This window comes from Acartia tonsa, unplaced genomic scaffold, assembly GCF_053477335.1.
Source record: "Acartia tonsa isolate MP-2025a unplaced genomic scaffold, ASM5347733v1 sca9, whole genome shotgun sequence".
Classification (NCBI taxonomy): Eukaryota; Metazoa; Arthropoda; class Copepoda; order Calanoida; family Acartiidae; genus Acartia; species Acartia tonsa.
In genome coordinates, this window is record NW_027649603.1 from 2,592 (window position 1) to 28,067 (window position 25,476).

Below are 25,476 nucleotides of genomic sequence, written 5' to 3' on the forward strand. Positions count from 1 at the left end.
CTTTGGGTAAATTTTGATTGGTTGGTTCTAACAGTGTCAAATCTTTAATTAAGATCAGATTAAAATCATTGGTTGAAAAGTTTGTACACTACTAGGTTAAAATCACTAAAACACAACAAAATAAAATACCAGTGTAATTTACAGTCAAATGTCCCCTCCCTCCCTTGAAAACCTTAAAAGAGGCCTCAAGGTTGTATGAGAGGAAAAAAGCAAAAGTAAAATTATTGTTGTATAAATTACTAGAGGCCTCTAGGGGCACATGATTTGATGAAAGGCTTAAATTCGACCGCACTCTCTATTTTATTGGAAGGGTGTAGGTGGTAACCTCCCCCAAAATAGCTATAAACCTTCCCAGGACCTATGTGAAGCACCACTGCAAAGGAGAACCGTAACAGTTCAGTGGTTAGCTTTATACACATGTACAAAGACAAACATCCTGTTACTATTCTACCCCGTAGAGGCCCCAAAGTTGTAAGAGAAAAAAGCTTTGGGTAACTTTTGATTGGTTGGTTTTAGCAGTGTCAAAACTTTGGGTACCAGTGTAATTTATATTCCAAAGTCCCCTCCCTTCCATGAAAATCCCTAGAAGAGGCCCCAAGGTTGTATGAGAAGAAAAATCGAAAGTAGAATTATTGTTGTATAAATTATTTTATGTAAATAAAAAATCCTCCAATTTATATTGAGAGAAATTGAATATATTTGTAGCTGAAAAACAAGAATAATATTTATCCACTTCGAATTCATATCAAATTAATATCCAATGGATTAAAACCGGCTCTCAGCAATACGAAAAAACTATGTCTAGCATCGTATTATAATATCCAGTTTTCTACTAATATAAAATGTACAATCATAATGTTAGCCTATGCCTTCGGCATCTCATGGCTAAAAAATCGGATTTTAATCATATAGTTGTACATTTTTATATCCGTGGAAAGCTGTTTTTAATACGTTGCGATAAATAACTATTATCAGTAAGGCTTCGAAAGCAATTAATATCCAGTGGATTGGAACCGGCTCTCAGCGATACTGAAAAATCATTCATAGCATCGCATTACAGACAATTTTCCAATAATATTTAACAAAAAAAAAACATTACTTTGAACTGGTAGTGTCAAAACTTTTCAACCAATTGTAATCTACAGAAGGGGTAATATTGTCATTGCGGATGTAATTGTACATCAATTTATCGTCAATTGTCTTATCCCTTTAGATCCCAGAGTTAAAGAGAAGCAATATATATATATAAAAAAGAACTTTCCTATCGTACATATATGTATATATAAATAGTTATAAAACCAATATCTCTCTCTCGATTTTTTATACATTTTCGTCACATGTTTGTTACATAAGTTTTTTTTTCTCTTATTTAATCAGAAAAGAAGGGTAATATTACACTAGTCCCCAAAGTTTAATAATAAATTTTCTTATTCCTTGGCTTAACAACCTTGAGGACGATTAGGTTAGGTTTTCATTTTAAAGAGAAGCATTATATATTTTAGAATGGGTCTAGACATTTTTTTCTAAACCCCGAACCACTTCATTATGCAATCTATATTTTGCTGGATATTTTGTCTATGGTAGTCCATAAGTGTACAGCTTTACAGTATATTGTTTCTATTTGTTAAAGCAACACGTATGATAAAAGAAAAAGATTCTTTTTAAAGTAAAATGCTTATATATCAATTGAAATCTATATTTTTTTATTTTTTACTGATCCACTTCATTATGCAAATCAAAATAAAATCAATGGGAAAACGTTTGTTTTGCACTTTTCTCCACTTTTCAAAATTGATTATGATAAAATAACAATTTTTTAAGGGATTTATGCATTAATTATAATGAAAAACAGTTAAGGTAGATTTTAATGATTTTTCTAACTAATAAATAATTTTAAAAAATAAATTCTATTCCTATCACTTTAGAGGACAGCTGCTGACCCCCAGTCTTATGGATGAAGCTAAATACATGTTAAAAATAAAAATAACCCTCAAAAATATACAAAAATGTTTTTTGATGTGTTAAAAAAATCCATTTTAAAATCTTGATTTTGAGGATGATGGCCTATAAGATGCTCTTACTGGTGGGGATGGTGAGCTAAATGTTATCAAAGTGCATGCCCATAATGAATACTTATATATTGAACTACGGTCCAACTTTTGTAGTCATAGCAGCCTCCAGCCACGCAATATTAAAAAAGAAAAAAATACAATTTTAATTACTAAAATTCATAAAGTAAATAATGTAGTTTTTTGATAATGGTTATGTTTCATGTCGTGAGGCTCTATTGGAGGCTGCTATGACTACAAAAAATGGTACATAGGTTAATAGACAAGTTGTTGTAATGGTCATGTACTTAGATAACATTTGGCTCACCATCACCACCAGTAAGAACATCTTTAAGGCCATCATCCTCAAAATAAAGATTTTAAAATGGATTTTTTTAACACATCAAAAAACATTTTTGTGTACATTTGAGGGTTATTTTTATCTTTAACATGTATTTAGCTTCATCCATAAGACTGGGGGTCAGCAGCTGTCCTCTAAAGTGATAGGGATTGAATTTCATTTTTAAAATTATCTATTAGTTAGAAAAATCATTAAAATCTACCTTAAACTGTTTTTCATTATAATTAATGCATAAATCCCTTAAAAAATTGTTATTTTATCATAATCAATTTTGAAAAGTGGAGAAAAGTGCAAAACAAACGTTTTCCCATTGATTTTATTTTGATTTGCATAATGAAGTGGATCAGTAGAAAATCAAAAAATATAGATTTCAATTGATATATAAGCATTTTACTTTAAAAAGAATCTTTTTCTTTTATCATACGTGTTGCTTTAACAAATAGAAACAATGTACTGTAAAACTGTATACTTATGGACTACCATAGACAAAATATCCAGGAAAATATAGATTGCATAATGAAGTGGTTCGGGGTTTAAATTGAAGGCATGTGTAGTGGTTTTAGGCTATTATTTGCCCCCTTCCTCCTCCCTCAAATGGAAAGCTCCTAGTTGCTACTGGTAAATCTCCAGTTTATTTTTTTTCTAACTTTATGTCAGATCAGGTTAGTTTAGGTTATATTGGTTATTGGGTAGCCCCACAGGGTTAGGGCTTGGAGGGTACCTATTGGGGATAAAAGTAGGAAAAAAACCACCCTGATTTTGAATTTTCGAGTGAGGGGTGTCACTGCTTTCTTAGGGAAAGCAATATAATACCTAGTAATATATAGACTGCGGTTAAGAATCTAAAGGGATAAGACAATGGCCGATAAATTGATGTACAATCATCCCCAATGATGACACATAAAGTTACCAATCTGTAGATTAAAATTAGTACAGTGTTTTTTTTTATGAGAACTTTTTTGAAAGCAATTTTACCCCACTTATAGTTATCAGAATTTAATGATTAATGGCTTATTTTCTCCGTTTTTTAAGGAAATTTATAGAACATTAAAAAAATATTACAGTTTTGGTTAAAAAAGTACAGTAAAATGTAAAATTCAAAACTCAGGTGTCAACATCTAAAAATGGTTTTAGCGCATTTTTCTTAAGTTCAAATTTTCTACCTTTTGCAAGAATGGCTGCGAAACGCTTCAAAGTTGAGATCTAGAGTTAAAAATTAATACAGATACTATTGGGGACATATACTAGAACATATCAAAGTTTGCAGGTCATATCTCAATCAGGGAGGGAGTACTGGCCCCCCAAAGTCGACTACTGAAAATCCAATTTTTTTCTTGCAAAGGGTAGAAAATTTTAACATAAGAAAAATGCGCTAAAACCATTTTTAGATGTTGACACCTAAGTTTTGAATTTTACATTTTACTGTACTTTTTTAACCAAAACTGTAATATTTTTTTAATGTTCTATAAATTCCCTTAAAAAACGGAGAAAATAAGCCATTAATCATTAAATTCTGATAACTTTAAGTGGGGTAAAATTGCTTTCAAAAAAGTTCTCATAAAAAAAAACACACTGTAGTTGAAACGTTTAAACACTCAACTTAATTAACCAACTAATCAAATTCAAATTTAAAGTCCCCAAAGTTGTTAAGTCAAAGAATAAAAAAACTTTATTGTAAAACTTTGGGGACTAGTGTATAAAACAGCCCATTGTCCCCTCTCTCTCTGGAAAGCGCTACTAAAAAATATGAAACTTATTGAAGTAATATATGCATAAAAGCATAAAATATAAGAGGATTAAAGATTAAAAACAAAATGCAGTTCCTTATATTAACAGGATTAAAACAAGGATGACAACATCCATAAAAACGAAGCTCTGGAACGGTAGGACAAACGAACATTAACACTTGAAGAGTGTCAGAAATGAATTAGCAGCATATATATTTTTTAAGTCTACAAAACTGTAAATAAATTTCATATTTTTCAGTAGTGCAACTTAGGGAGGAAGGGAACATTGGGCTCTTTATTACACAAGTCCCCAAAGTTTTTAAATGACGTTTTATTCATCGTTGGCTAAACAACTTTGGGGACTTGAATTGAATTTTGATTGGTTGGTTCATTATTTTTTTTATTTAAAATGTGGCAGGCAGAACCAAAAAAGTATTTTATTGTTTCTTAACTACAAGTAAAATGATGGGTAGAATACAACGTTTTTTTTATTTATTTTCACAGAAGGTAGCTTTTCTTGCTTATTTTGGGTTAGGTTAAGTTAAGTAAGGGTTAAAAAATGGCCGCTGTACGGGTTAGATTTTTTTATTTTTAAATAAAATAATTGAGCGAATTGCCAACCCTAGTTTTTAGACTGGAGAAGGGCATTTGATAGTTTACAGTTTACAAATAGCGTACCTTAATTTTTCAGCAATGTCCATCTGATTCTCCAGATCACCGCGGTCCGTTGTTTCAGCATGCTCAATCTTCCAAGAAAGATTCTCTATCTCTGCCTCCAGCTGAGCTTGATTGTATTCAAACTAAAATATGGAGAATTCTCATTGGTCAATTTATATATTTAGAGGATTCTCATTGGTCAATTCTTAAATTAAGAGAATTCTCATTGATCAGTTTATAAATTTAGAGGACTTCTTATTGGTTAATTCCTAAATTTCGAGGATTCTTATTGGTCAATTCCTAAATTTAGAGGATTTTTATTGGTCAATTCCTAAATTAGAGGATTTTTATTGGTCAATTCTTAAATTTAGAGGATTCTCATTGGTCAATTCGTATATTTAGAGGATTCTCATTGATCAATTGGTACATTAAGAGAATTCTCATTGGTCACTTAATAAATTTAGAGGATTCTTATTGGCCAATTAATAAATTTAGAGGATTCTAATTGGTCAGTTCATAAATTTAGAGGGTTCTCATTGGTCAATTGATAAATTTAGGGGATTCTCATTGGTCAATTCATAAATTTAGATGATTTTTATTGGTTACTTACTTTTGGGTGATTTTTATTGGTCAAAAAAATATATACATTAATGACATAGCATATTAATAAATTGCAGGAATCCTACTGTATTGTTTGTCCCTTAAGATCTCACAAAGCTCTTAACTGGAAAGGCTTCACATTGGTACCAAAGAAAGTTTTAAGCTATTTCATTTCCAGATTTAAGTCTTGGGATGGTTTTAAGCTATTTTTCAGCTTCTTTCTGCCCTTTTGAATACATTGAAAAGTCCGGTTTTAACGGGTTAAATCAAGGAAAAAACCACTAATAAAGTCTTACCAACTGTTTCCTCGGACAAGGCATCATGTAATAAGCGTAGGGATAGGTTCCCCACCTCCACAAGAGCTTATAGGATGGTTTAAGGCTATTTATGCTTACCAACTGTTTCCTGGGACAAGGCATCATGTAGTAAGCGTAGGGATAGGTGTACTGCAGGGTGTATCTACACTTGGCCAACAGGTTGGCAGCGTCCAGCAGGTACTGCCAGTCAATCCAGGTCCCGCAGCTCGCCTTCACTTTATCCTATAACATAAAGTAGTAAGGTTTTTTTTGTCTAAAGCTGTTTATTACCTACACTAGTCCTCATTTTTTTATTATGACATTTTCTTATTCATTGGCTTAACAACTTTGGGAACATTTTGAATGAATTTTGTGAACTTTTTAGTGAATTTTGATTGGTTGATTCATTAAGTTGAGTGTTCAAACGTTTCAACATTGTAATTGTAATCTACAGAAGGGAATTATTATTGTAACATCATCGGAGATGTACATCAATTTATCGGCCATTGTCTTATCTCTTTAGATCCCTATATAGAATGGCTTCGCTTTTAAAAATGCTAAAAAACATCCTCCTTTCCAATAATTTACCTAAATATTTACGTAGGTTTGAAATATATAATATTAAAACAAGGATGACAACATCCATAAAGGGAAGCTCTGAAGCGGTTGAACAAACTAACATTAAGACTTGTAGAGTGTCAGAACTGAATAATCAGAATATTAAATGTATAAAAGTCGAAACAAACTTGTAAGTAAACTTGTTGAAAAACTGCTTAAATACAGGATGATTTTTAAGGACATACTAACATTTTTATGACTTGATTATAGAGATGCTTTACATTGTACTTTGTTATCCTAGGAATCAGTTTTAAAAAAAATTAGATCAATTGGAGAATTATATCACACAAAAATTTGCCGTTAAAAAAGTTAAAAATAGACGAACGGACATTCTGGTAACGATTATAGAGTTGCTATACTTTCAAAATCGTACCAAACTACTACAGGAATAACCATGCAAAGTTTGAAATCGATAGGACAATTCCAACATGCTTAAATTAACGAAAAGAGCTATCCGTTACGTAGGGACGAAAAGACCCTAATTATAGAATAGTTTTGCTTTAAAAAATATAGGTAGGTATATAATATTAGATAAATTATATATAACAAATTTTCCAAGAAATATAAAGAGAGAAATTATCTAAGTTTGGGGCCTCTATATAGAGAAAAATGTACTAACACCCATGGATCTAAAGGGATAAGACAATGGCCGATAAAATGATGTACATTCTTAATGTTGATACACAAAATTTTGCCTTGTGTAGATTACAATAAGTGGTTGAACCGTTTGAACGCTCAACTTAATGGACAAACTCAGATAAAAAAGTTCCCTAAGTTAATTCGCCAACGAATAAGAAAACGTTATTATATACTTTGGGAACTAATGCAGGGAACTAAAGGGATAAGACAATGGCCGATAAATTAATGAACATTCCCAATGATTATACACAAAAGTTTCTCTTCTATAGATTACAGTTTGAAACGTTTGGACACTCAACTTAATAAAACAACAAATCACAATTCAATAAAAGTTCCCTAGGTTGTTAACGAATAAGAAAACGCTCTTATAAAACTTTGGGGACTAATGCAATAAACAGATCCTTGAATACAGATATGCTTGGGACGCAGCCTGTTGGTATTAAAATATAAAAAAAACTTTACATGTCTGGAACGATTAAAATTACTGGATAGAAGTTCTTTCAGGGAGGGGAAGGAGACATTGGACTTGAAATTATGCTGGTACCCAAAGTATTATGAAAATTTTTTCGCATTATTCGGAATAAAAACTTTGGGTACCTTTACCAACTCTTGATTGGTTGGTTCAAACTAGCACTGTAAATAATGCTACTATATATTTCAAGCTATATATTGGCTAATTTTGTTTAACATCATTGGGTATGTACATCAATTTATCGTTCATTGTCTTATCCCTTAAGATCCCTGAACGTTCTTTTGACTTTGGCAAAAAAATCGTGAATTTTATTTAATTGAAATATTATTGAAAATAGCAACGTAATTTGACATCTGTTATATATTAATGGATATAGAATATACGTGGATATTATGACAGGGGAAAAATTAAGGTTGCTAACATGGACAAGACATCTAGGGATTTAAAGGGATGTTTATCCCCAATAATGATACACAATATTCCCTCTTCTATAGATTACAATTATTGGTTGAAATATTTGGACACTCAAATCAATGAATCGACCATTTAAAATTCACTAAAAGTTGTGAAGCCAACGAATAAGAAAACATTTTTGAAAACTTTAGGGACTAGTGTAATAAACAGCTCATTGTCCCCCCCCCCCTTGCAAGAATCCCTTGTTGGTCAGTTAGTTCATCCAGTAGGAGGGGAGGGGATGGGGTGGATTGGAATTTTGTTATTACAGCCAGCTGTAAGTTTCTCTTTATTAGAGTACATGATAATTGTATTGTAAGATCCAAGTAATAATAAATCCATTAGGTATTATTAATATATTTGATTTATTAAGTAATAAGTAACAAGGATGACAACATCCATAAGAAGCGAAGCACAAAATAAATAGGATGCCTTTTCTACAGTGAGATAGGGGACTTTTGTCTGTAAACTACATTGGTCCCCAAAGTTTTATACAAACGTCATCTTATTCGTAGGCTCAAAAACTTTGTATACTTCAAATGAATTTTGATGCTTCCTAACTAGTATTATTAAAATTTTTACAATAATAATTTCAACTCACAAGGTCTCTGATTTTATTGAACTAAAACGTTCCAAATAGGGCATATCCGACGGACAAACCAATACACAAGATTTGTTGAGAAATTATGAGGTATAGTCCCTTTCGTGGTAATGCACCTCAAGGGGCGATTCGTCGAATTTTCTAACCATGCAGGGCTAATTACCTGACCCTGTGTGGCAATCACCTGTCCTAACATAACCTAACCTAAAATAACCTTTTAAAAGCTACTGTAAAAATACGACGAATCGGCCCTTAAGAGTCGTTGCCACTTAAGGGACTATACATAAATTTTGCTACCTAAATCTATTATTCATTATTCATTTAATTCATAATTACAATTTCATAAAAGTTCTTAATTTAAAAATTTTAAAGAGGATAATATTCAGGGATCTAAAGGGATAAGACAATACCCGATAAATTAATGTATATCCCATTCCCCAATAATGATTAAATATAGTGGTTGAAAAGTTTGGACACTCAACTTATTGAATCAAACAATCAAAGTATAATAAAAGTCCCCAAAGTTGTTAAGCCGGCAAATAAATGTTATGATAAAACTTTGGGGACTAGTGTAATAAACAGACCATTGTCTACTTTATCTCTGAGATTTACTTAAATTCGAATCCTATGTAGTAATGATTATATAAGTAAAGAAAAAAAGTCGTTATGACTCAATAAGTGACACTTTTTGAAACCAAAACTAAGAGTCAACAAAGGAACTCAACTAAAAAAAGGGTTACAGGTCTGAGATTTTGCATGGCAGTTGCTTTATAGGGGTACAATATGGAACTGTGAAGAAACGGCGGCGCAACCGCCGAAAAACGCCGTTTCCCGCCGTAATTTTTGTTGCCTTTTCTCGGCGGTTTTCGGCGGTTGCGCCGCCGTTTCTTCACATTTCCATATTGTACCCCTATAAAGCAACTGCCATGCAAAATGTCAGACCTGTAACTCTTTTTTTAGTTGAGTTCCTTTGACTTTTAGTTTTGGTTTCAAAAAGTGTCACTTTCGCCCCCCCCCCCTTTAATGCAAAAACAAATCAAGGATAACAACAACCATAAGTAATAAAGCACAAAAAAATCATGGATGAACAAACGAATATTGAGTTGTAGACTAGATGTTCAATGGCCTTAAAAACCAGAGATCTAAAGGAATTAGACAATGGCTGATAAATTGATGTACATCCCCAATGATAATACCAAAAATTACACCTTCTGTAGATTACAATTAGTGGATGAAACGTTTAGACACTCAGTTTGATGAAACAACTAATCAAAATCCAAAAAGTTCCCAAAGTATTTACTGTAAATCTTAAGGGAGTAGAGTATTAGACAGTCCAATGTTCCATCCTTCCCTGGAGAAAAAGGATATATAATAGAAAATCACGAAACCTCTATAAAAATAAATATATGTCTATTGTAGCATGAACAATAGACTGACGGACCAAGTAAATTGTATACTGTATGCTCTTTAAAAAAGGGTATCTTGACAAAAAATGTTAAGCTGATAAAAAGACAGCTATACGGACTGACTGACGGACAAAGTTGATTATAGAGTAGCTTCGCTACTACAAAGTATAAAAAGGTATAACCCATGAATCATTACTTAAAAGTGCTTTCTTGCATAGATTACAGGGATAGGCAAATAGACGATAAACAAATATTTTTAAATTCTGTGTCGTCGAGAAGGAAGGGAACATTGAACTATAATTGACACTGCACGGGTACCCAAAGTTTTATAATAATGTTTTCTAATTCATTTACTTTGAAATTTTGGGGACTTTGATTGGTTAATTCATTAAGTTGAGTGTCCAAACATTTCAACCACTAAATGTTATCTACATAAAGGGTTGATATTGTGTATCGTCGTTGGGTATGTACTTCAATTTATCGGCCATTGTCTTATCCCTTTAGATCCTTGCTTTTAGTGAGTAATACTTGCATAATTATTAGAGTATTGTTAAACGTACTTTTCTTCAGGGAAACTAGTCCCAAAAGTTTTAAAATGCGTTTTATTATTCGTTGGTTTACCAACTTTGGGGACTGTTATTGAATTTTGATTAATTAGTTCATTAAGTTGAGTGTCCAAACGTTTAAACCTTTCAACCACTAAAGAAAAGGTTTAATTTTGTGTGTCATCATTGGGTAAGTACTTCAAACTATCGGCCATTGTCTTATCCCTTTTGATCCTTGCTTTTACTGAGTAATCCTTTGCATAATTATCAGAGAATTGTTAAACATACTTTTTAGCAGGGAGGGAGGGGACATTGGGTTGTTTATTACACTAGTCCCAAAAGTTTTATAATAACGTTTTCTTATTCGTTGGCTTAACAACTTTGGGGACTTATTTTTAACAATCATTGGGTAAGTACTTCAATTTATCAGCCATTGTCTTATCCCTTGAGATCCCTGCTTTTACTGAGTAATACTTGCATAATTATCAGAGTATTGTTCAAGCATACTTTTCATATTTGTATTCTGTTGCAATCAGGAATCATTAAGGGAAAAGATAATGAAAATAAATTGATATACATCCACAATGCAATTATCAAAATTACCCCTTCTTTAGATTTAAACTATTGGTTGAAAAGTTTGTAACCTTCTAATTAGAATTCAATAAAAGTATCGACAGTTTTAGAGCAAACGAATAAGATAACATTATTATAAAACTTTGGGCACTTGTGTTATTTACAGTCCAATGTCCCCTCCCTCCCTGTGTTAAAACATACTTTTCTTAATTGCATTTTTTTTCAACTGAATGACCCGGCTAGAATCAAAGGATAACTTATTAGTTATTTCTCGCATCGTATTATAAACAGCTTTCCGCGGATATAGAAAGTACAATTATAAGATTAAAAACAGATTTTTTAGCCCCGAGGTGCCGAAGGCACAGGCTAAAAAAACTGGTTTTTTACTTATGATTGTACATTTTTATATTCGTAGAAAGCTTGACATAATACGATGCTAGACATAGTTTTTTCGTATGGATGAGAACCGGTTCCTATCCACCGGATTTTATTGAATACGAGAAAATGGTTTCCAAAGTTTTATGAATACGTCATCTCATTCGTTGACTTATAACCTGTCGAGACTCCCAATTAATAGACAGAACGGGTAATATATAAAGCAGTAAGGTTTTATTTTGTCTATAGATTTCGATAACTACTGAACTTATGGAGTTCTCAATAGTTGGGAAGCTCAACATTTAGGGATGGCAATCAGTTAAAATTTAGGACCGGATTCGGATTCTTTCAAGAATCCGTCCAAAAAATGGCGGTTTCCCGCGGATTCCGGATTCTAGCAATATCTTAAAGGCATTTTTAAAAAAATAAAAAATTTAAGTACTACATATGTCCTAAAAATTAATGTTCTTGGTGTTCTCTATAATTCACTTCCGAGAATCGAACCAGATTTTTAAAGATTTTATATATAATGATGATAATCTTTATGATGATAAGGGGGAAATCAAGACGCTAATTTTAGCCTACCAATTCTGAATCCGAATCCGCTATTAAAAAACGGATTCCGAATTCGGATTCCAAAATTGACCAAAAATTGGGCGGATTCCGGTTCCCGGATTCGGATTGCCAACCCTATTAACATTAGACCTAGAAATATTTTCAACTATTTTGTAGTAAGGTACCTCCACCCTCCCAAGAGAAACAACCCCTGGACAAAAAATAACCCATCCCCATAGAAACTTTTTTTTACTTTTTCTTTTTTAACTTTAATGTCTAGAGGAGGGTCAACTCAGCCCCCCCCCCCCCCCATCCATAAAAAAGGCCTCTAGGGGCGTAGTCGCTAGTACCTACATATTATGCAATGTTAACAATTTTGGGTGTTGTCATCCTTGTTTTTATTGTAAGAGGCAAATACTTTGTAACATAGTTGCATCGAAAACCAATAATTATCCTCATAGTTTATTTTTGTAGCGAAGCTACTCAATAATTCACTTTATCTGTCCGTCCGTCCGTCAATCAGTCCGTAACGCTATGGGGTCAATTGTTATTTTCTCAGCTGCTATTCGAGATAGAAGGCTGATTTTTTTTTAGTTAAGTGTGCATACAGTATGTAATTTATTTTGTCCGTCAGTATGTCAGTCATGACACAAAATATAAATATCATAAAAAAATGAGAAAGGTTTCGTGTTTTTTTTTAATGAATCTAGTCTTTTATAAACTCTTAGTCTATATCCAGGTTTTTTTTATGCTTCGCTACTTATGGATGTTGTCATCCTTGTTGTTTTTTGTATTTCTTGTACAATTTTGTGTTTTTGAACATGCAAGTATTGAGAGAAAAATAAGATTTTCTAAATGGTCACTTTAAATGTTTTCCTCAAAATAATATTTTGAAATCATATAAGAGGGGGGGGGGGGGTATGTAATGACATCAGAACTTAAACAGTGAGCAAAACGGTCTAAATATTGAACTAGATTCTTGAAACTTGGTACATAAGCCTAATCCTATAAGGGGTACTACATCTAAATGAAAAAAAATTCTATTTTTAGCTTAGGTTAGGTACGAAAAACCCTGCGGAAATGGGCGAAAATGGGGTTTTTAGGCCTTTTTTGGTCTATTTTGATGTAGAAACTTACCTTAAATTGTTTTTTCTTATAAATCATGGTTACAAATTAACTATTATTTTACAGAATTTTAACTGGAAACCAAAGTTTTATTAACACATTTTCTGTCTCATTAGCTTAAAACTTTGGGTACTTTTATTAAATCTTAATAAGTTGTTACAAACTTTTTCACCACACTGATACAATCTACAAAAAGTGATGAAAGGGGGGTAATTATGTTTCTTATAATTAAAAATAAATATTACATCTATTCTGATATTGATTTTCTTTTATGTGGTGAAAAAGGTGGTGAAGGGGGTAATTATGTTTCTTATAATTATAAATAAATCTTACCTCTATTCTATTATTGATTTTCTCTAATGTTGTGAAAAAGGTGGTAAAGGGTGGTAATTATGTTTCTTATAATTGTAAATAATGTTACCTCTATTCTATTGTTAATTTTCTCTAGGGTCGCAGCCTCCAGCTTCATACTTCTACTATGGTTCTCCCACTAAATAAAAAAATAATCTCAGCCATACTGAAAAATCATGTATATAGCACCGTATTACAGACAATTTTCCACGAATGTTAAACTAAAAATCATAAAATTAATACCTACCAGTTTTGTTAGCCCGGTTCTTCGGCCCCTCGGGGCTAACAAATCATATTATTTTTAATTTTAATATCCGCGGAAAGCTATCTATAATACGACGCGATAATAATATTATAAACAGCTTTCCGCGGATATGAAATGTACAATTATAGGATTAAAACCAGTTTTTTAGCCCCGAGATGCCAAAGTCAGGGGCTAAAAAAATGGTTTTAAATCTCATAATTGTACATTTCTATATTCATTTTTCCTTTTTGCTATCCTATTCTGGGGGGTCTAAAGAAATAAGACAATGGCTGGTAAATTGATGTACATCCCCAATGATGTTACACAAAATTATCCCTTTTGTAGATTAAAATTCGTGAAACGTTTGAACAATCATCTTAATTAACCAACCAATTAAATTTCACCAAGGTCCCCAAACGTTAATAGAGGACTTTGGGGACTGGTGTAATAAACAACCCATTGTCCCCCCTCTCTCTCTGATCCTATTCACTGAAACTTATTTTAGGAAAATGTAAAATTTTCAGTTTTCCTTAACTTTAAAAAAAAGAAAGAAATACTTTGTTGTTGTCAAAAATGATTAATGTACCTTTCATGTCGCTAGCTGCTGCGTCAAAGCGTTCTTTTTCACGGAGGGAGGGGACATTGGCCTGTTTATTACACTAGTCCCCAAAGTTTTAATATAACTTTTCATATTTGTTGGCTTTACAACTTTGATTGATTAATTCTTTTAGTCAAGTGCCCAAATGTTTCAACACTAATTGTAATCTACTGCAGGGGTAATTTTATGTATCGTCATTGGGAATGAACATCAATTTATAGGCCATTGCCTTACCCCTTTACATCCCCGGTGTCAAAGTATTCTTTTTTTCCTGTTGATTTTTAAATTCAAGATTAATGAACTTTAGGAATTTTGTGTATTTTTACTTTTTAGTCGATGTTTGGTGATTTTTTATTGAAGTTTATTATGGAAAATCCAGGGATCTAAAGGGATAAGACAATGGACGATAAATTGTTGTACAACATCACTAATGATAAAAAAATACAAAATTACCCCTTCTGTATCATGTTTATAAAATTTGGGTACCATTATAATCTACAATCGGATGTCAAAGTTTTTCAACCTTTATTTTTCAAAAAAAAATCTTGACTGCTTACCCGCTCAAAATAATGTAGATATTTCTTGAGAGCTTCTCTAGCCTGTGCATGAGCTGACTCGTTGGCTATGTTAGGATTCTCCTTATACCTAAAATAAATAAAACATACAGTGTCAAATGCTATGATAAGGTCAGAAAAAGAATGATTAACACTGTCAAATTCTATGATAAGGTCTAAAATGTGCTGACTGACTCCTTGGCTATAATTAGAATTCTGTTTATACCTGAAATAAAGAAAACGTACAGTGTCAAATGCTTTTATGAGGTCAGAAAAAGAATGATTAACACTGTCAAATGCTTTGATAAAGTCTAAAAAATACACCGACTCGTTGACTATGTTTGGATTCTTCTTATACCTGAAATATAGAAAACATACAGTGTCAAATGCTATGACAAGGTCTAAAAATATGCTAGCTCATTGGCTATGTTAGAATTCTCCTTATACCTAAATAAAGATTGATTAAATACAGATGTCAAATGCTTTTATGAGGTCAGAAAAACAGGATTTTCCTCATACACAAAAAATAGTATTGTCAAATGCTAATATAATGTCTAAAAACATGTAGTCCCTTTGGCTATGTTAGGATTCTCCTTATACCTAAATAAAAGTTTAAATTATACTGTGTCAAATGCTTTCATGAGGTCAGAAAAAGAATGAAAAAGAAAAAGAATGATTAAGACTGTCAAATTCTATGGTAAGGTATAAAAATACGCTGCCCTGTTGGCTATGCTAGGATTCTCATTGTACCAGAAATAAAGTTAACATACAGTGTCAAATGCTTCATGACGTCAAAAAAGAATAAGTAACACTGTCAAATGCTTTTATGAGGTCAGAAAAAGAATGGGTAACGCTGTCAAATGCTAAAGTAAGGTCTAAAAATACACTGACTATTTTGCTATGTTCCATCAGAAAAAGAATGATTAACACTGTCAAATGTTATGGTAATGTCTAAAAAAAGTAGCTCAATGGCTATATTAGGATTCTCCTTATATCTAAAATAAAATATTTAATTATACCGTTTCAAATGCTTTCATGAAGTCAAAAAAGTTTGATTAACACTGTCAAATGCTATGATAATGTATAAAAATAAGGTTGACTCATTGGCTATATTAGGATTCTCCTTATACCCAAATAAAAGTTTAAATTATACTGTGTCAAATGCTTTCATGAGGTCACAGAAAAATATTGATTTGGGGTAGCATTAGCTTTCCTTATAAATGAAATATAAATAACTATGGAAGAAATTCTGTCATATGCTATGATCTAGAAGTATGAATAAAATAATAATTTGCAAATTGCTTTCATGATATTAGAAAAAGAAGTATAGTAACATAAAAGATATAATATCTATATGTTGTGTGAAATAGGATACTCTGTCAAATGATATCGAAAAGTCAAAAAATGCATTGACATATTTTCTACATTGTAAATCTAAATACTCAAAATTTGAACCTTAAAATCAAAACGTCATTAATGATCTTTTTAACCTAAAAACATTATGAAAAAAAGGGAAAAGAATACATAAACATATATTCATATAATTAAAAGTTATAATTATAAACTTAAAGTCTTTGAAGGTATGAAAGTACTACCTACATAAGAATTAAGGGGATAAAGATCCAAAAATATATTTCTTTTTTTATTCGAAGAGTTTTAGAAATTAATTAGAAGATTTTAAAAAATTTTGTGTTTATAAAAAAATCAAACTTTACCATAATGTAAAAAAAATTCCAAATTGTTTTACTGTTTAAAAATAGAGAGAAAGGGGACAATGGGCTGTTTATTACACTGGTCCCCAAATTTATAGAATAACATTTTCTTATTCGTTAGCTTACAGACTTTGGGGACTTGGGTGAATTTTGATTGGTTGGTTAAGTAAGTTGAGTGTTTAAACGTTTCACCCACTAAGGGGGGGGGGGGTGGATGCAACTATCTCATAATCAGTGAGCAAATGGCACTTAGAATTCGAATTTCGATCTGAAATTTTTCATGAGTAATCCTTGGTAGGTCTATTTTCCCTAAATCGAACAAAAAGTTGGAAAAGTAACGGCTGGCGGCTCAGCCGTTTAGCCGGTTTTTGCCTATTTTCAGGGTAAATCCATCATCAACTACGTAGGAATTAACTTTTTAAAACATATTTTTTGTTTAATTCATGTTAAATGATAGCAATAACCATTTTTAAAACTTCTACCGTCTAGAACCGTTTGATAGCGTTTTAGAGTGGCTAAGATTATTATGCAGAGATAGGTTTCGTGACTTATTTGCACTATAGATAACCGAAAAATGGCAAAACGGCTGAGCCGCCAGCCGTTACTTTTTTAACTTTTTGTTCGATTTAGGGAAAATAGACCTACCAAGGATTACTCATGAAAAATTTCAGATCGAAATTCGAATTCTAAGTGCCATTTGCTCACTGATTATGAGATAGTTGCATTAACCCCCCCCCCTTTTATTCTACAGAAAGGATAGCTCTGTCTATCATCAAAGGTGATGTACATTAATTCATCGGCCATTGTCTTATCCCTTTAGATCCCTGGTTTAAAACTAATTTAAACAATCTTTTATCCTCTCCATGATGGTAATATTCAAAGTTAAATTAGGTATCTTTAAGCCTAGCCTTGAGGTGTTATTTCAATAGGATGACAGTATATTTTCAGTATGATCTAGACTGATAACGAGCTATTATAATAATGTACTTAAGTGTTTTTAGAAACCATGTTTAAACTTTCATACATAATCTTTCATCTCAAATAAAAATTCAACTTTTTTTGGTTCTTTTAGTTCAGGGAAAAAAGGACATTTACATTTTCAAACATCCAGGAATCTAAAGGGATAAGACAATGGCCGATAAATTGATGCACATCCCTAATGATGATACACAAAATTACCCCTTCTGTAGATAAAAAATATTGGTTGAAACGTTTGGACACTAAATGAACCAACCAATCAAATATAAGTCCCCAAAGTTATTAAGACAACGAATCTGAAAACGCTATAACAAAACTTTGGGGGCTAGTTAATGAACAGTCCATTGCTTCCTCTTCCCTCCCTGAAAGCTTCCAAGAATGTTAAAAATTCAGCTAGCTTCATTAAAACAGGTATTGGGAAGAAAAAATTCGAAATCTCAAAACTTTAAATATCTAGGTATTAATCCAATAGTATTATACAGCTTTCCAAAATAAAAAAATTGTAAGATTATAACCAGTTTTGTTAGACCCTAGGGCCTGAAGGCCAGTGCTAACAAACTAGTGATAATTTTATTGTAAAAAAAGTCTATTTAATCATTTGCATGGTGGAGTTTTTTTGTATGTCCGTAAAGATCTCGCCAACCACTGAACTGAATAAGTTCAGCATCCTAGTGAAGCTTTATATTGAACCTGGGATAATTTAAATCTATCCTTTGATATAAAATAAGGTTTTAATTATGTCTGAAGCTGAAGATCTCGATAAATGCTTGTCCGAATTGGATGTAAATTTCAGGAAAGCTTAAGAAATGTTTTAAAAGTGGTTTTAGGCCATTTTCCTGATCTCATTTTCAAGCCCCGGGGCGATAAAACTAGTCTTGGGAAAGGTTTTAGGCCATTTTCCTCTTTCCTCCCTAAATCATCTTTATGCTAGGGGCACCGAGAAACAAAGGGAGGGGGCGGAAGTGACACTTACTGTAAAGAAACGGCGGTGGAACCGCCGATCCCGCCAAAAACCACAGTTTCCCGCCGAAATTTAATTTTGCCTTTTCTCTCCAAATTAGACAATTGAATTTTCAATCATCTGAGATAACCTTTTTTTCATAAAAATTTTCCTTATATTTCCACTTGACACTTGTAATATTTCAAATATGTCAATATTAAAAAAAATCGCAAGTGTCAAATGTAAATATATTTTACTTCTAGTAAAACCACACTTCTCTTCTTCTGCATTAGAAGCCTTCCACTTTCCTGTCGTTCCTTATATTTAAATTTCGCGAGAAAACGCAAAAAAATCGGCGGAATCGGCGGTTCTGGTGCCATTTCTTCTCAGTTCCATATTGTACCTCTTAATTTAGTTGAGTTTCTTTGACTTCAAGTTTTGGTTTTAAAAAGTGTCACTTCCACCTTCCCCCTTAAAAATACTAGAATATTTCTAAACTTTAAATCATTGTTCACGTACATAATGTACTCTAAATAGCAAAAACACAGAAAAAAACCAAGGATCTAAAGGGATAAGACAATGGCCGATAAATTAATGTACATCCCCAATGATAATACACAAAATTACTCCTTCTGTACATAATAATTATTAGTTGAAACGTTTGGACAATCAACTTAATGAACCAACCTATCAAAATTAAAGAAAAGACCCCAAAGTTGCTAAGTCAACGAATAAGAAAACGTTATCTTAAATCTTTGAGGAGTAGAAAAATAAACAGACCATTGTCCCCTCCCTCCCTGACAAAATGTACTCTAATTAGCAGAAACTCAGAGAAAAAACAGAGAAATTCTTGCTAATACCATCTACAAGGTCAAATTTACCCATAGGTAGGTAAGAAAAGTTTAAAATACAAGATAACAACATTTTTGGGAAAAAATAATAGTAAACTACAATACTGTAAATATTATGACATTTTGTCCTAACACAATGAATTTGAAAACGGTTTGATTGGTTGGCTCATTAAGTTGGGTGTTTCAAAACGTTTCAACCACTAATTGTAATCTACAGAAGTGGTAATTTTGTGTATTATCACTTTTGGGGATATACAATCAATTTATCGGCCATTGTCTTATCCCTGTAGATCCCTGCATACCTACCTACTCCGAAAATGTCCAGAAATACAAACAAACGTTTAAATCAAATTATAGAGTAGCATCTAAAATTTTAAAAATATTTTGCGTTGAGTTCAAAGTTTTTTGTTTTAGCTAATGAAGTTACTGCAGTATATCTACACATTTAGGGATCTTAAGGGATAAGACAATGGAGGATTAATTGGTGTACCAGTGTATATCCCCAATGATGATAAACAAAATTACCCCTTCTTGTTTTAGCTAATGAAGTTACTGCACAGTGGCATACAATACACAGGTCAGGGATCTGAAGGGATAAGACAATGGAGGATTAATTGGTGTACCAGTATTTATATCCCCAATGATGGTAAACAAAATTACCCCTAGTTTGTTTTAGCTAATAAAGTTACTGCAGTATATCTACACATTTAGGGATCTTAAGGGATAAGACAATGGAGGATTAATTGGTGTACCAGTGTATAGCCCCAATGTTGATAAACAAAATTACCCCTTCTCTTGTTTTTAGCTAATAAAGTTACTGCACAGTGGTATACAATACACAGGTCAGGGATCTTAAGGGATAAGACAATGGAGGATAAATTGGTGCACCAGTGTATAGCCCCAATGATAATAAACAAAATTATCCCTGTTTTGTTTTAGCTAATAAAGTTACTGCACAGTGGTGTACAATACACAGGTCAGGGATCTTAAGGGATAAGACAATGGAGGATTAATTGGTGTACCAGTGTATAGCCCCAATGATGATAAACAAAATTACCCCTTCCTGTTTTAGCTAATGAAGTTACTGCAGTGGTATACAATACACAGGGATCTTAAGGGATAAGACAATGGAGGATTAATTGTTGTACCAGTGTATAGCCCCAATGATGATAAAACAAAATTACCCCTGTTTTGTTTTAGCTAATAAAGTTACTGCAGTGGTGGTATACAATACACAGGTCAGGGATCTTAAGGGATAAGACAATGGAGGATTAATTGGTGTACCAGTGTATATCCCCAATGATGGTAAACAAAATTACCCCTGCTTTGTTTTAGCTAATAAAGTTACTGCACAGTGGTATACAATACACAGGTCAGGGATCTTAGGGGATAAGACAATGGAGGATTAATTGGTGTACCAGTACATCCCCAATAATGATAAACAAAATTACCCCTTTTGGTTTTAAGCTAATAAAGTTACTGCACAGTGGTATACAATACACAGGTCAGGGATCTTAAGGGATAAGACAATGGAGGATTAATTGGTGTACCAGTATGTATATCCCCAATGATGATAAACAAAATTACCCACCCCTTTTGGTTTTAGATAATAAAGTTACTGCAGTAGTGTACACAGGGATCTTAAGGGATAAGACAATGGAGGATTAATTGGTGTACCAGTGTATAGCCCCAATGATGATAAACAAAATTACCCCTGTTTGTTTAGCTAATAAAGTTACTGCACAGTGGCATACAATACACAGGTCAGGGACCTTAAGGGATAAGACAATGGAGGATTAATTGGTGTACCAGTATGTATATCCCCAATGATGATAAACAAAATTACCCACCCCTTTTGGTTTTAGATAATAAAGTTACTGCAGTGGTTTACACGCTCAGGGATCTTAAGGGATAAGACAATGGAGGATTAATTGGTGTACCAGTGTATATCCCCAATGATGATAAACAAAATTACCCCTTTTTTTGTTTTAGCTAATGAACTTACTGCAGTGGTGGTATACAATACACAGGTCAGGGATCTTAAGGGATAAGACAATGGAGGATTAATTGGTGTACCAGTACATCCCCAATGCTGATAAAACAAAATTACCCCTGTTTTGTTTTAGCTAATAAAGTTACTGCAGTGGTGGTATACAATACACAGGTCAGGGATCTTAAGGGATAAGACAATGGAGGATAAATTGGGGTACCAGTGTATATCTCCAATGATGATAAACAAAATTACCCCTGTTTTGTTTTAGCTAATAAAGTTACTGCACAGTGGTATACAATACACAGGTCAGGGATCTTAAGGGATAAGACAATGGAGGATTAATTGGTGTACCAGTATTTATATTCCCAATGATGATAAACAAAATTACCCCTTTTTGTTTTAGCTAATGAAGTTATGGCAGTGGTATACAATACACAGGTCAGGGATCTTAAGGGATAAGACAATGGAGGATTAATTGGTGTACCAGTGTATAGCCCCAATGATGATAAACAAAATTAACCCCCTTTTTTGTTTTAGCTAATAAAGTTACTGCACAGTGGTATACACATACACAGGTCAGGGATCTTAAGGGATAAGACAATGGAGGATTAATTGGTGTACCAGTATTTATATCCCCAATGTTGATAAACAAAATTACCCCTATTTTGTTTTAGCTAATAAAGTTTCTGCAGTGGCATACAATATGCACAGGTCAGGGATCTTAAGGGATAAGACAATGGAGGATAAATTGGTGTACCAGTGTATATCCCCAATGATGATAAACAAAATTACCCCTTCTTGTTTTAGCTAATAAAGTTACTGCACAGTGGTATACAATACACAGGTCAGGGATCTTAAGGGATAAGACAATGGAGGATTAATTGGTGTACCAGTGTATAGCCCCAATGATGATAAACAAAATTACCCCTTTTTGTTTTAGCTAATGAAGTTACTGCAGTAGTGTACACAGGGATCTTAAGGGATAAGACAATGGAGGATTAATTGGTGTACCAGTATTTATATCCCCAATAATGATAAACAAAATTACCCCTTTTGGTTTTAGTTAATGAAGTTACTGCAGTTGTGTATACAACACATTCAGGGATCTAAAGGGATAAGACAATGGAGGATTAATTGGTGTACTAGTGTATAGCCCCAATGATGATAAAACAAAATTACCCCTTTTTTGTTTTTAGCTAATAAAGTTACTGCAGGGATCTTAAGGGATAAGACAATGGACGATAAAGACAAAGATTCTTTATAACAGAAAAATGTCCAGTGCTTTTTGTCATTATCATTTGTAGGTCTGAACAAGACGTCTATGTATATTTGGTGCAGCATTTCTTTAATGCAGGGGATGTTTATTATGGACATACTTACATTCTAAGACTTCTTCACATAAATGCTTTGCATTTTACATTGTACTTAACAAATATAGGAATCAACATTCAACATACTAAGTTTCAAATCGATGGGAAGATTCTAAAATGCTTAAATCAATATTGGGGATTAAAGGACGGAGTACGAACCACCTCTAAATGAAGAAAAGCTTTGTCTTTAAAATTTACAAACAGAAGATCATATTTACATATTAAGTAGGTACCTTAACAAACATGTTTTGTATAATAAACAAAAACTCCAACAGAATATATAGGTAAACAAGATTTGCGATTAGCAAATTTCTTTTTACCTAAAATACTTGACCCAATATCAAATCTGCACTTTTATATCAAGCTAATTTTGACCAATCACAGGTTTCATACAATAAAAAAGCGCAAAAAGAATCCAGCCTAGTAATTCATACAAGAACAAGTTTTGTGATTGGTCAAATTTCTGTTTTCCCAAAATACTTGACCAATAGGAGTCAAGTATCTAAAGAAAAAGGTTTTTTGGCGCTAAAAAATTCCTACCTGGAGCATTCGTAGTATTCAGATCCATGTGACCGCCAGTCTCCCAGGCACATCCAACAAAATTCATGCTTGCAGTTATAACACTGCATATGATTACAACCTCCGTTCTTCTCGATGCAAATATTACACTTCGGACAGTCCTACAATTACAGATTAAATTGTTAATCAGACAGTTCTTGTATGTAATCTATAATACAAAGTAGAATGATGTCTGTCCGTCAGGCTGAAGCTTAAGATCTCGGTAACCACTGAACCGATTGGATTATACTCTAAAGGGTATACCTACTGAACCTGTGGTTGGTTTTAGGCTATTTTAAAAAAAAAAATCTCCCCCTCTTTTTTGCAGAAGATTTCCTTGGTCCTTTTTTTTGCTGAAGATTTCCCTGGTCCTTTTACGATTTTCACCTTAATTTTTTTTGATCACCTATTGGGGCAAAGCCCCTAGAGGCTAGGGGCGAATCTATTGTAGGAAATATTCACATGGCTCACTGGATGGTTTAAGGCTATGTTATTTTTAAAAATATGTCTACGGACGGTTTAAGGCTATTTTATATGCCCTTCGCTATGTTAATTATAGGAGCTTTATTTATAATCCAACCAATCAAAATTCAAATAAAGTCCCCAAAGTTGTTAAGCCAACAAAGAAAGAAAACGTAGCTATGATAAAACTTTGGGTACCTTTATGTTTGCTGATATGTAGTTGGAAAACACTCGTATAAAACTTTGGGTACCTTTGTGTTTGCTGATATGTAGTTGGAATACGCTAGGATAAAACTTTGGGTACCTATGTGTTTGCTGATATGTAGTTGGAATACGCTAGGATAAAACTTTGGGTACCTATGTGTTTGCTGATATGTAGTTGGAAAACACTCGTATAAAACTTTGGGTACCTATGTGTTTGCAGATATGTAGTTGGATAACGCCAGGATAAAACTTTGGGTACCTTTGTGTTTGCTGATATGTAGTTGGCCGTCTCGCTGTCGTCCGCGCACTTGGTCAACCATTTCTTGATGGTTTCACAGTCCGTAGGCGCGTGGTACGAGTTCCCGCATTTGAAACAAAATCTAAAAAAAATATTAATGGATGGAGGAGACATTGAGCTGTTTATCAATATTCAACTAGTCCCCAAAGTTTTATAATAACGTATGTTTCTTATTCGTAGGATTAAAAACTTTGGGGGCTTGTATTGAATTTTGATTGGTCACTTGGTCAACTATTTAAAACAAAATCTAGAAAAAAGTATTAGAAATATTAAATTAGATGGAATAATCTATATGCAAAGTAGTACGATGTCTGTCTGTCCGTATGAAGCTTAAGATCTCGGTAACCGCTGAACCGATTTGGCTCTACTATTCAGGAATTATACCTACTGGTCCTGTGGTGGTTTTAAACTATTTTCATGAAAAATCCCTTCCTCCTAATAAACAATTTCTTCATAGTTTCTACAAGAAATATAAGAAATCAGGGAGGGAGGGGACAATACAAAAATTATATACAACAAATGACAATATGATGAAATAGGTAATTTATCTAATATTTATTCAATTTTTCCACAGAAGGACTGGGGATCTACATAGTGATCTTAATAGACAAAGTACAGTCTGTTACTTTTTTATAACTCGATCATAACAAAACATGTTTTTGGCCATAAGTCTGTAAAAAATGCTTACAAAACAGACACTTCAGTTTACTTACATGCCCAAAAAAACAGTTTTGAAATAACTTTCTATTTCATGGAAAACTAATGAAATTACTAAAAAGTAACAGACTGGTTAAGCTAGGTATCTATTTATTATTAGCTTTCAAAGATGATGTCTCTAAATGTGGTGCTTAAACACTTTGTTTTATGGGATCTCTTTATAGTTGGCTCATCTTCAATCAGTCCTTTTATTGGTCGGTACAACTACAATAGTACAAATCCTTCTTAAAAGCAAAGCTTTTCTATAATTAGGGTCTGCATGTCCGTATTGCTCTTTTCGTTAATTCAGGCTTGTTTTGAATTGTCCTATCGATTTAAAACTTTGGATGATGATTCCTGTAACAATACAACCTACCTTGACTTACACATAACACAGATAGCGCTTTTAGACACACAGTCCGCAGCCTTTAATATTGGATATATAAATTACGTGGATATATTTTAAAATAATTAATGTACAAGGCTATGCCCATCGATGCCTCATGGGGCACTTGGGGGAAGGAGAAAGCTCAACATCTACTTTACCTACCTATAATACATTTGATTCTCTGTTGGTAAATAAATCGGAAAAAAATGTTTAATTCATCTTTTTATT

The 25,476-nt window shown here is 32.9% G+C and overlaps 1 protein-coding gene across 1 annotated transcript in view; it reads right to left on the minus strand.

Annotated features, from left to right (window-relative positions):
* Window positions 1–4,814: 4,814 nt before the first annotated feature.
* The window catches only part of LOC145311630 (putative E3 ubiquitin-protein ligase ariadne-2), a gene marked incomplete at its 3' end in the record, with an annotated part of 28,224 nt that continues 7,562 nt past the window's right edge, over window positions 4,815–25,476 (minus strand). The window contains 7 exon segments of the mRNA XM_080150561.1: window positions 4,815–4,936; window positions 5,789–5,932; window positions 13,473–13,541; window positions 14,802–14,889; window positions 23,183–23,322; window positions 24,126–24,246; window positions 25,237–25,285. Of these exon segments, the coding sequence (XP_080006687.1) occupies window positions 4,815–4,936; window positions 5,789–5,932; window positions 13,473–13,541; window positions 14,802–14,889; window positions 23,183–23,322; window positions 24,126–24,246; window positions 25,237–25,285 (733 nt within the window).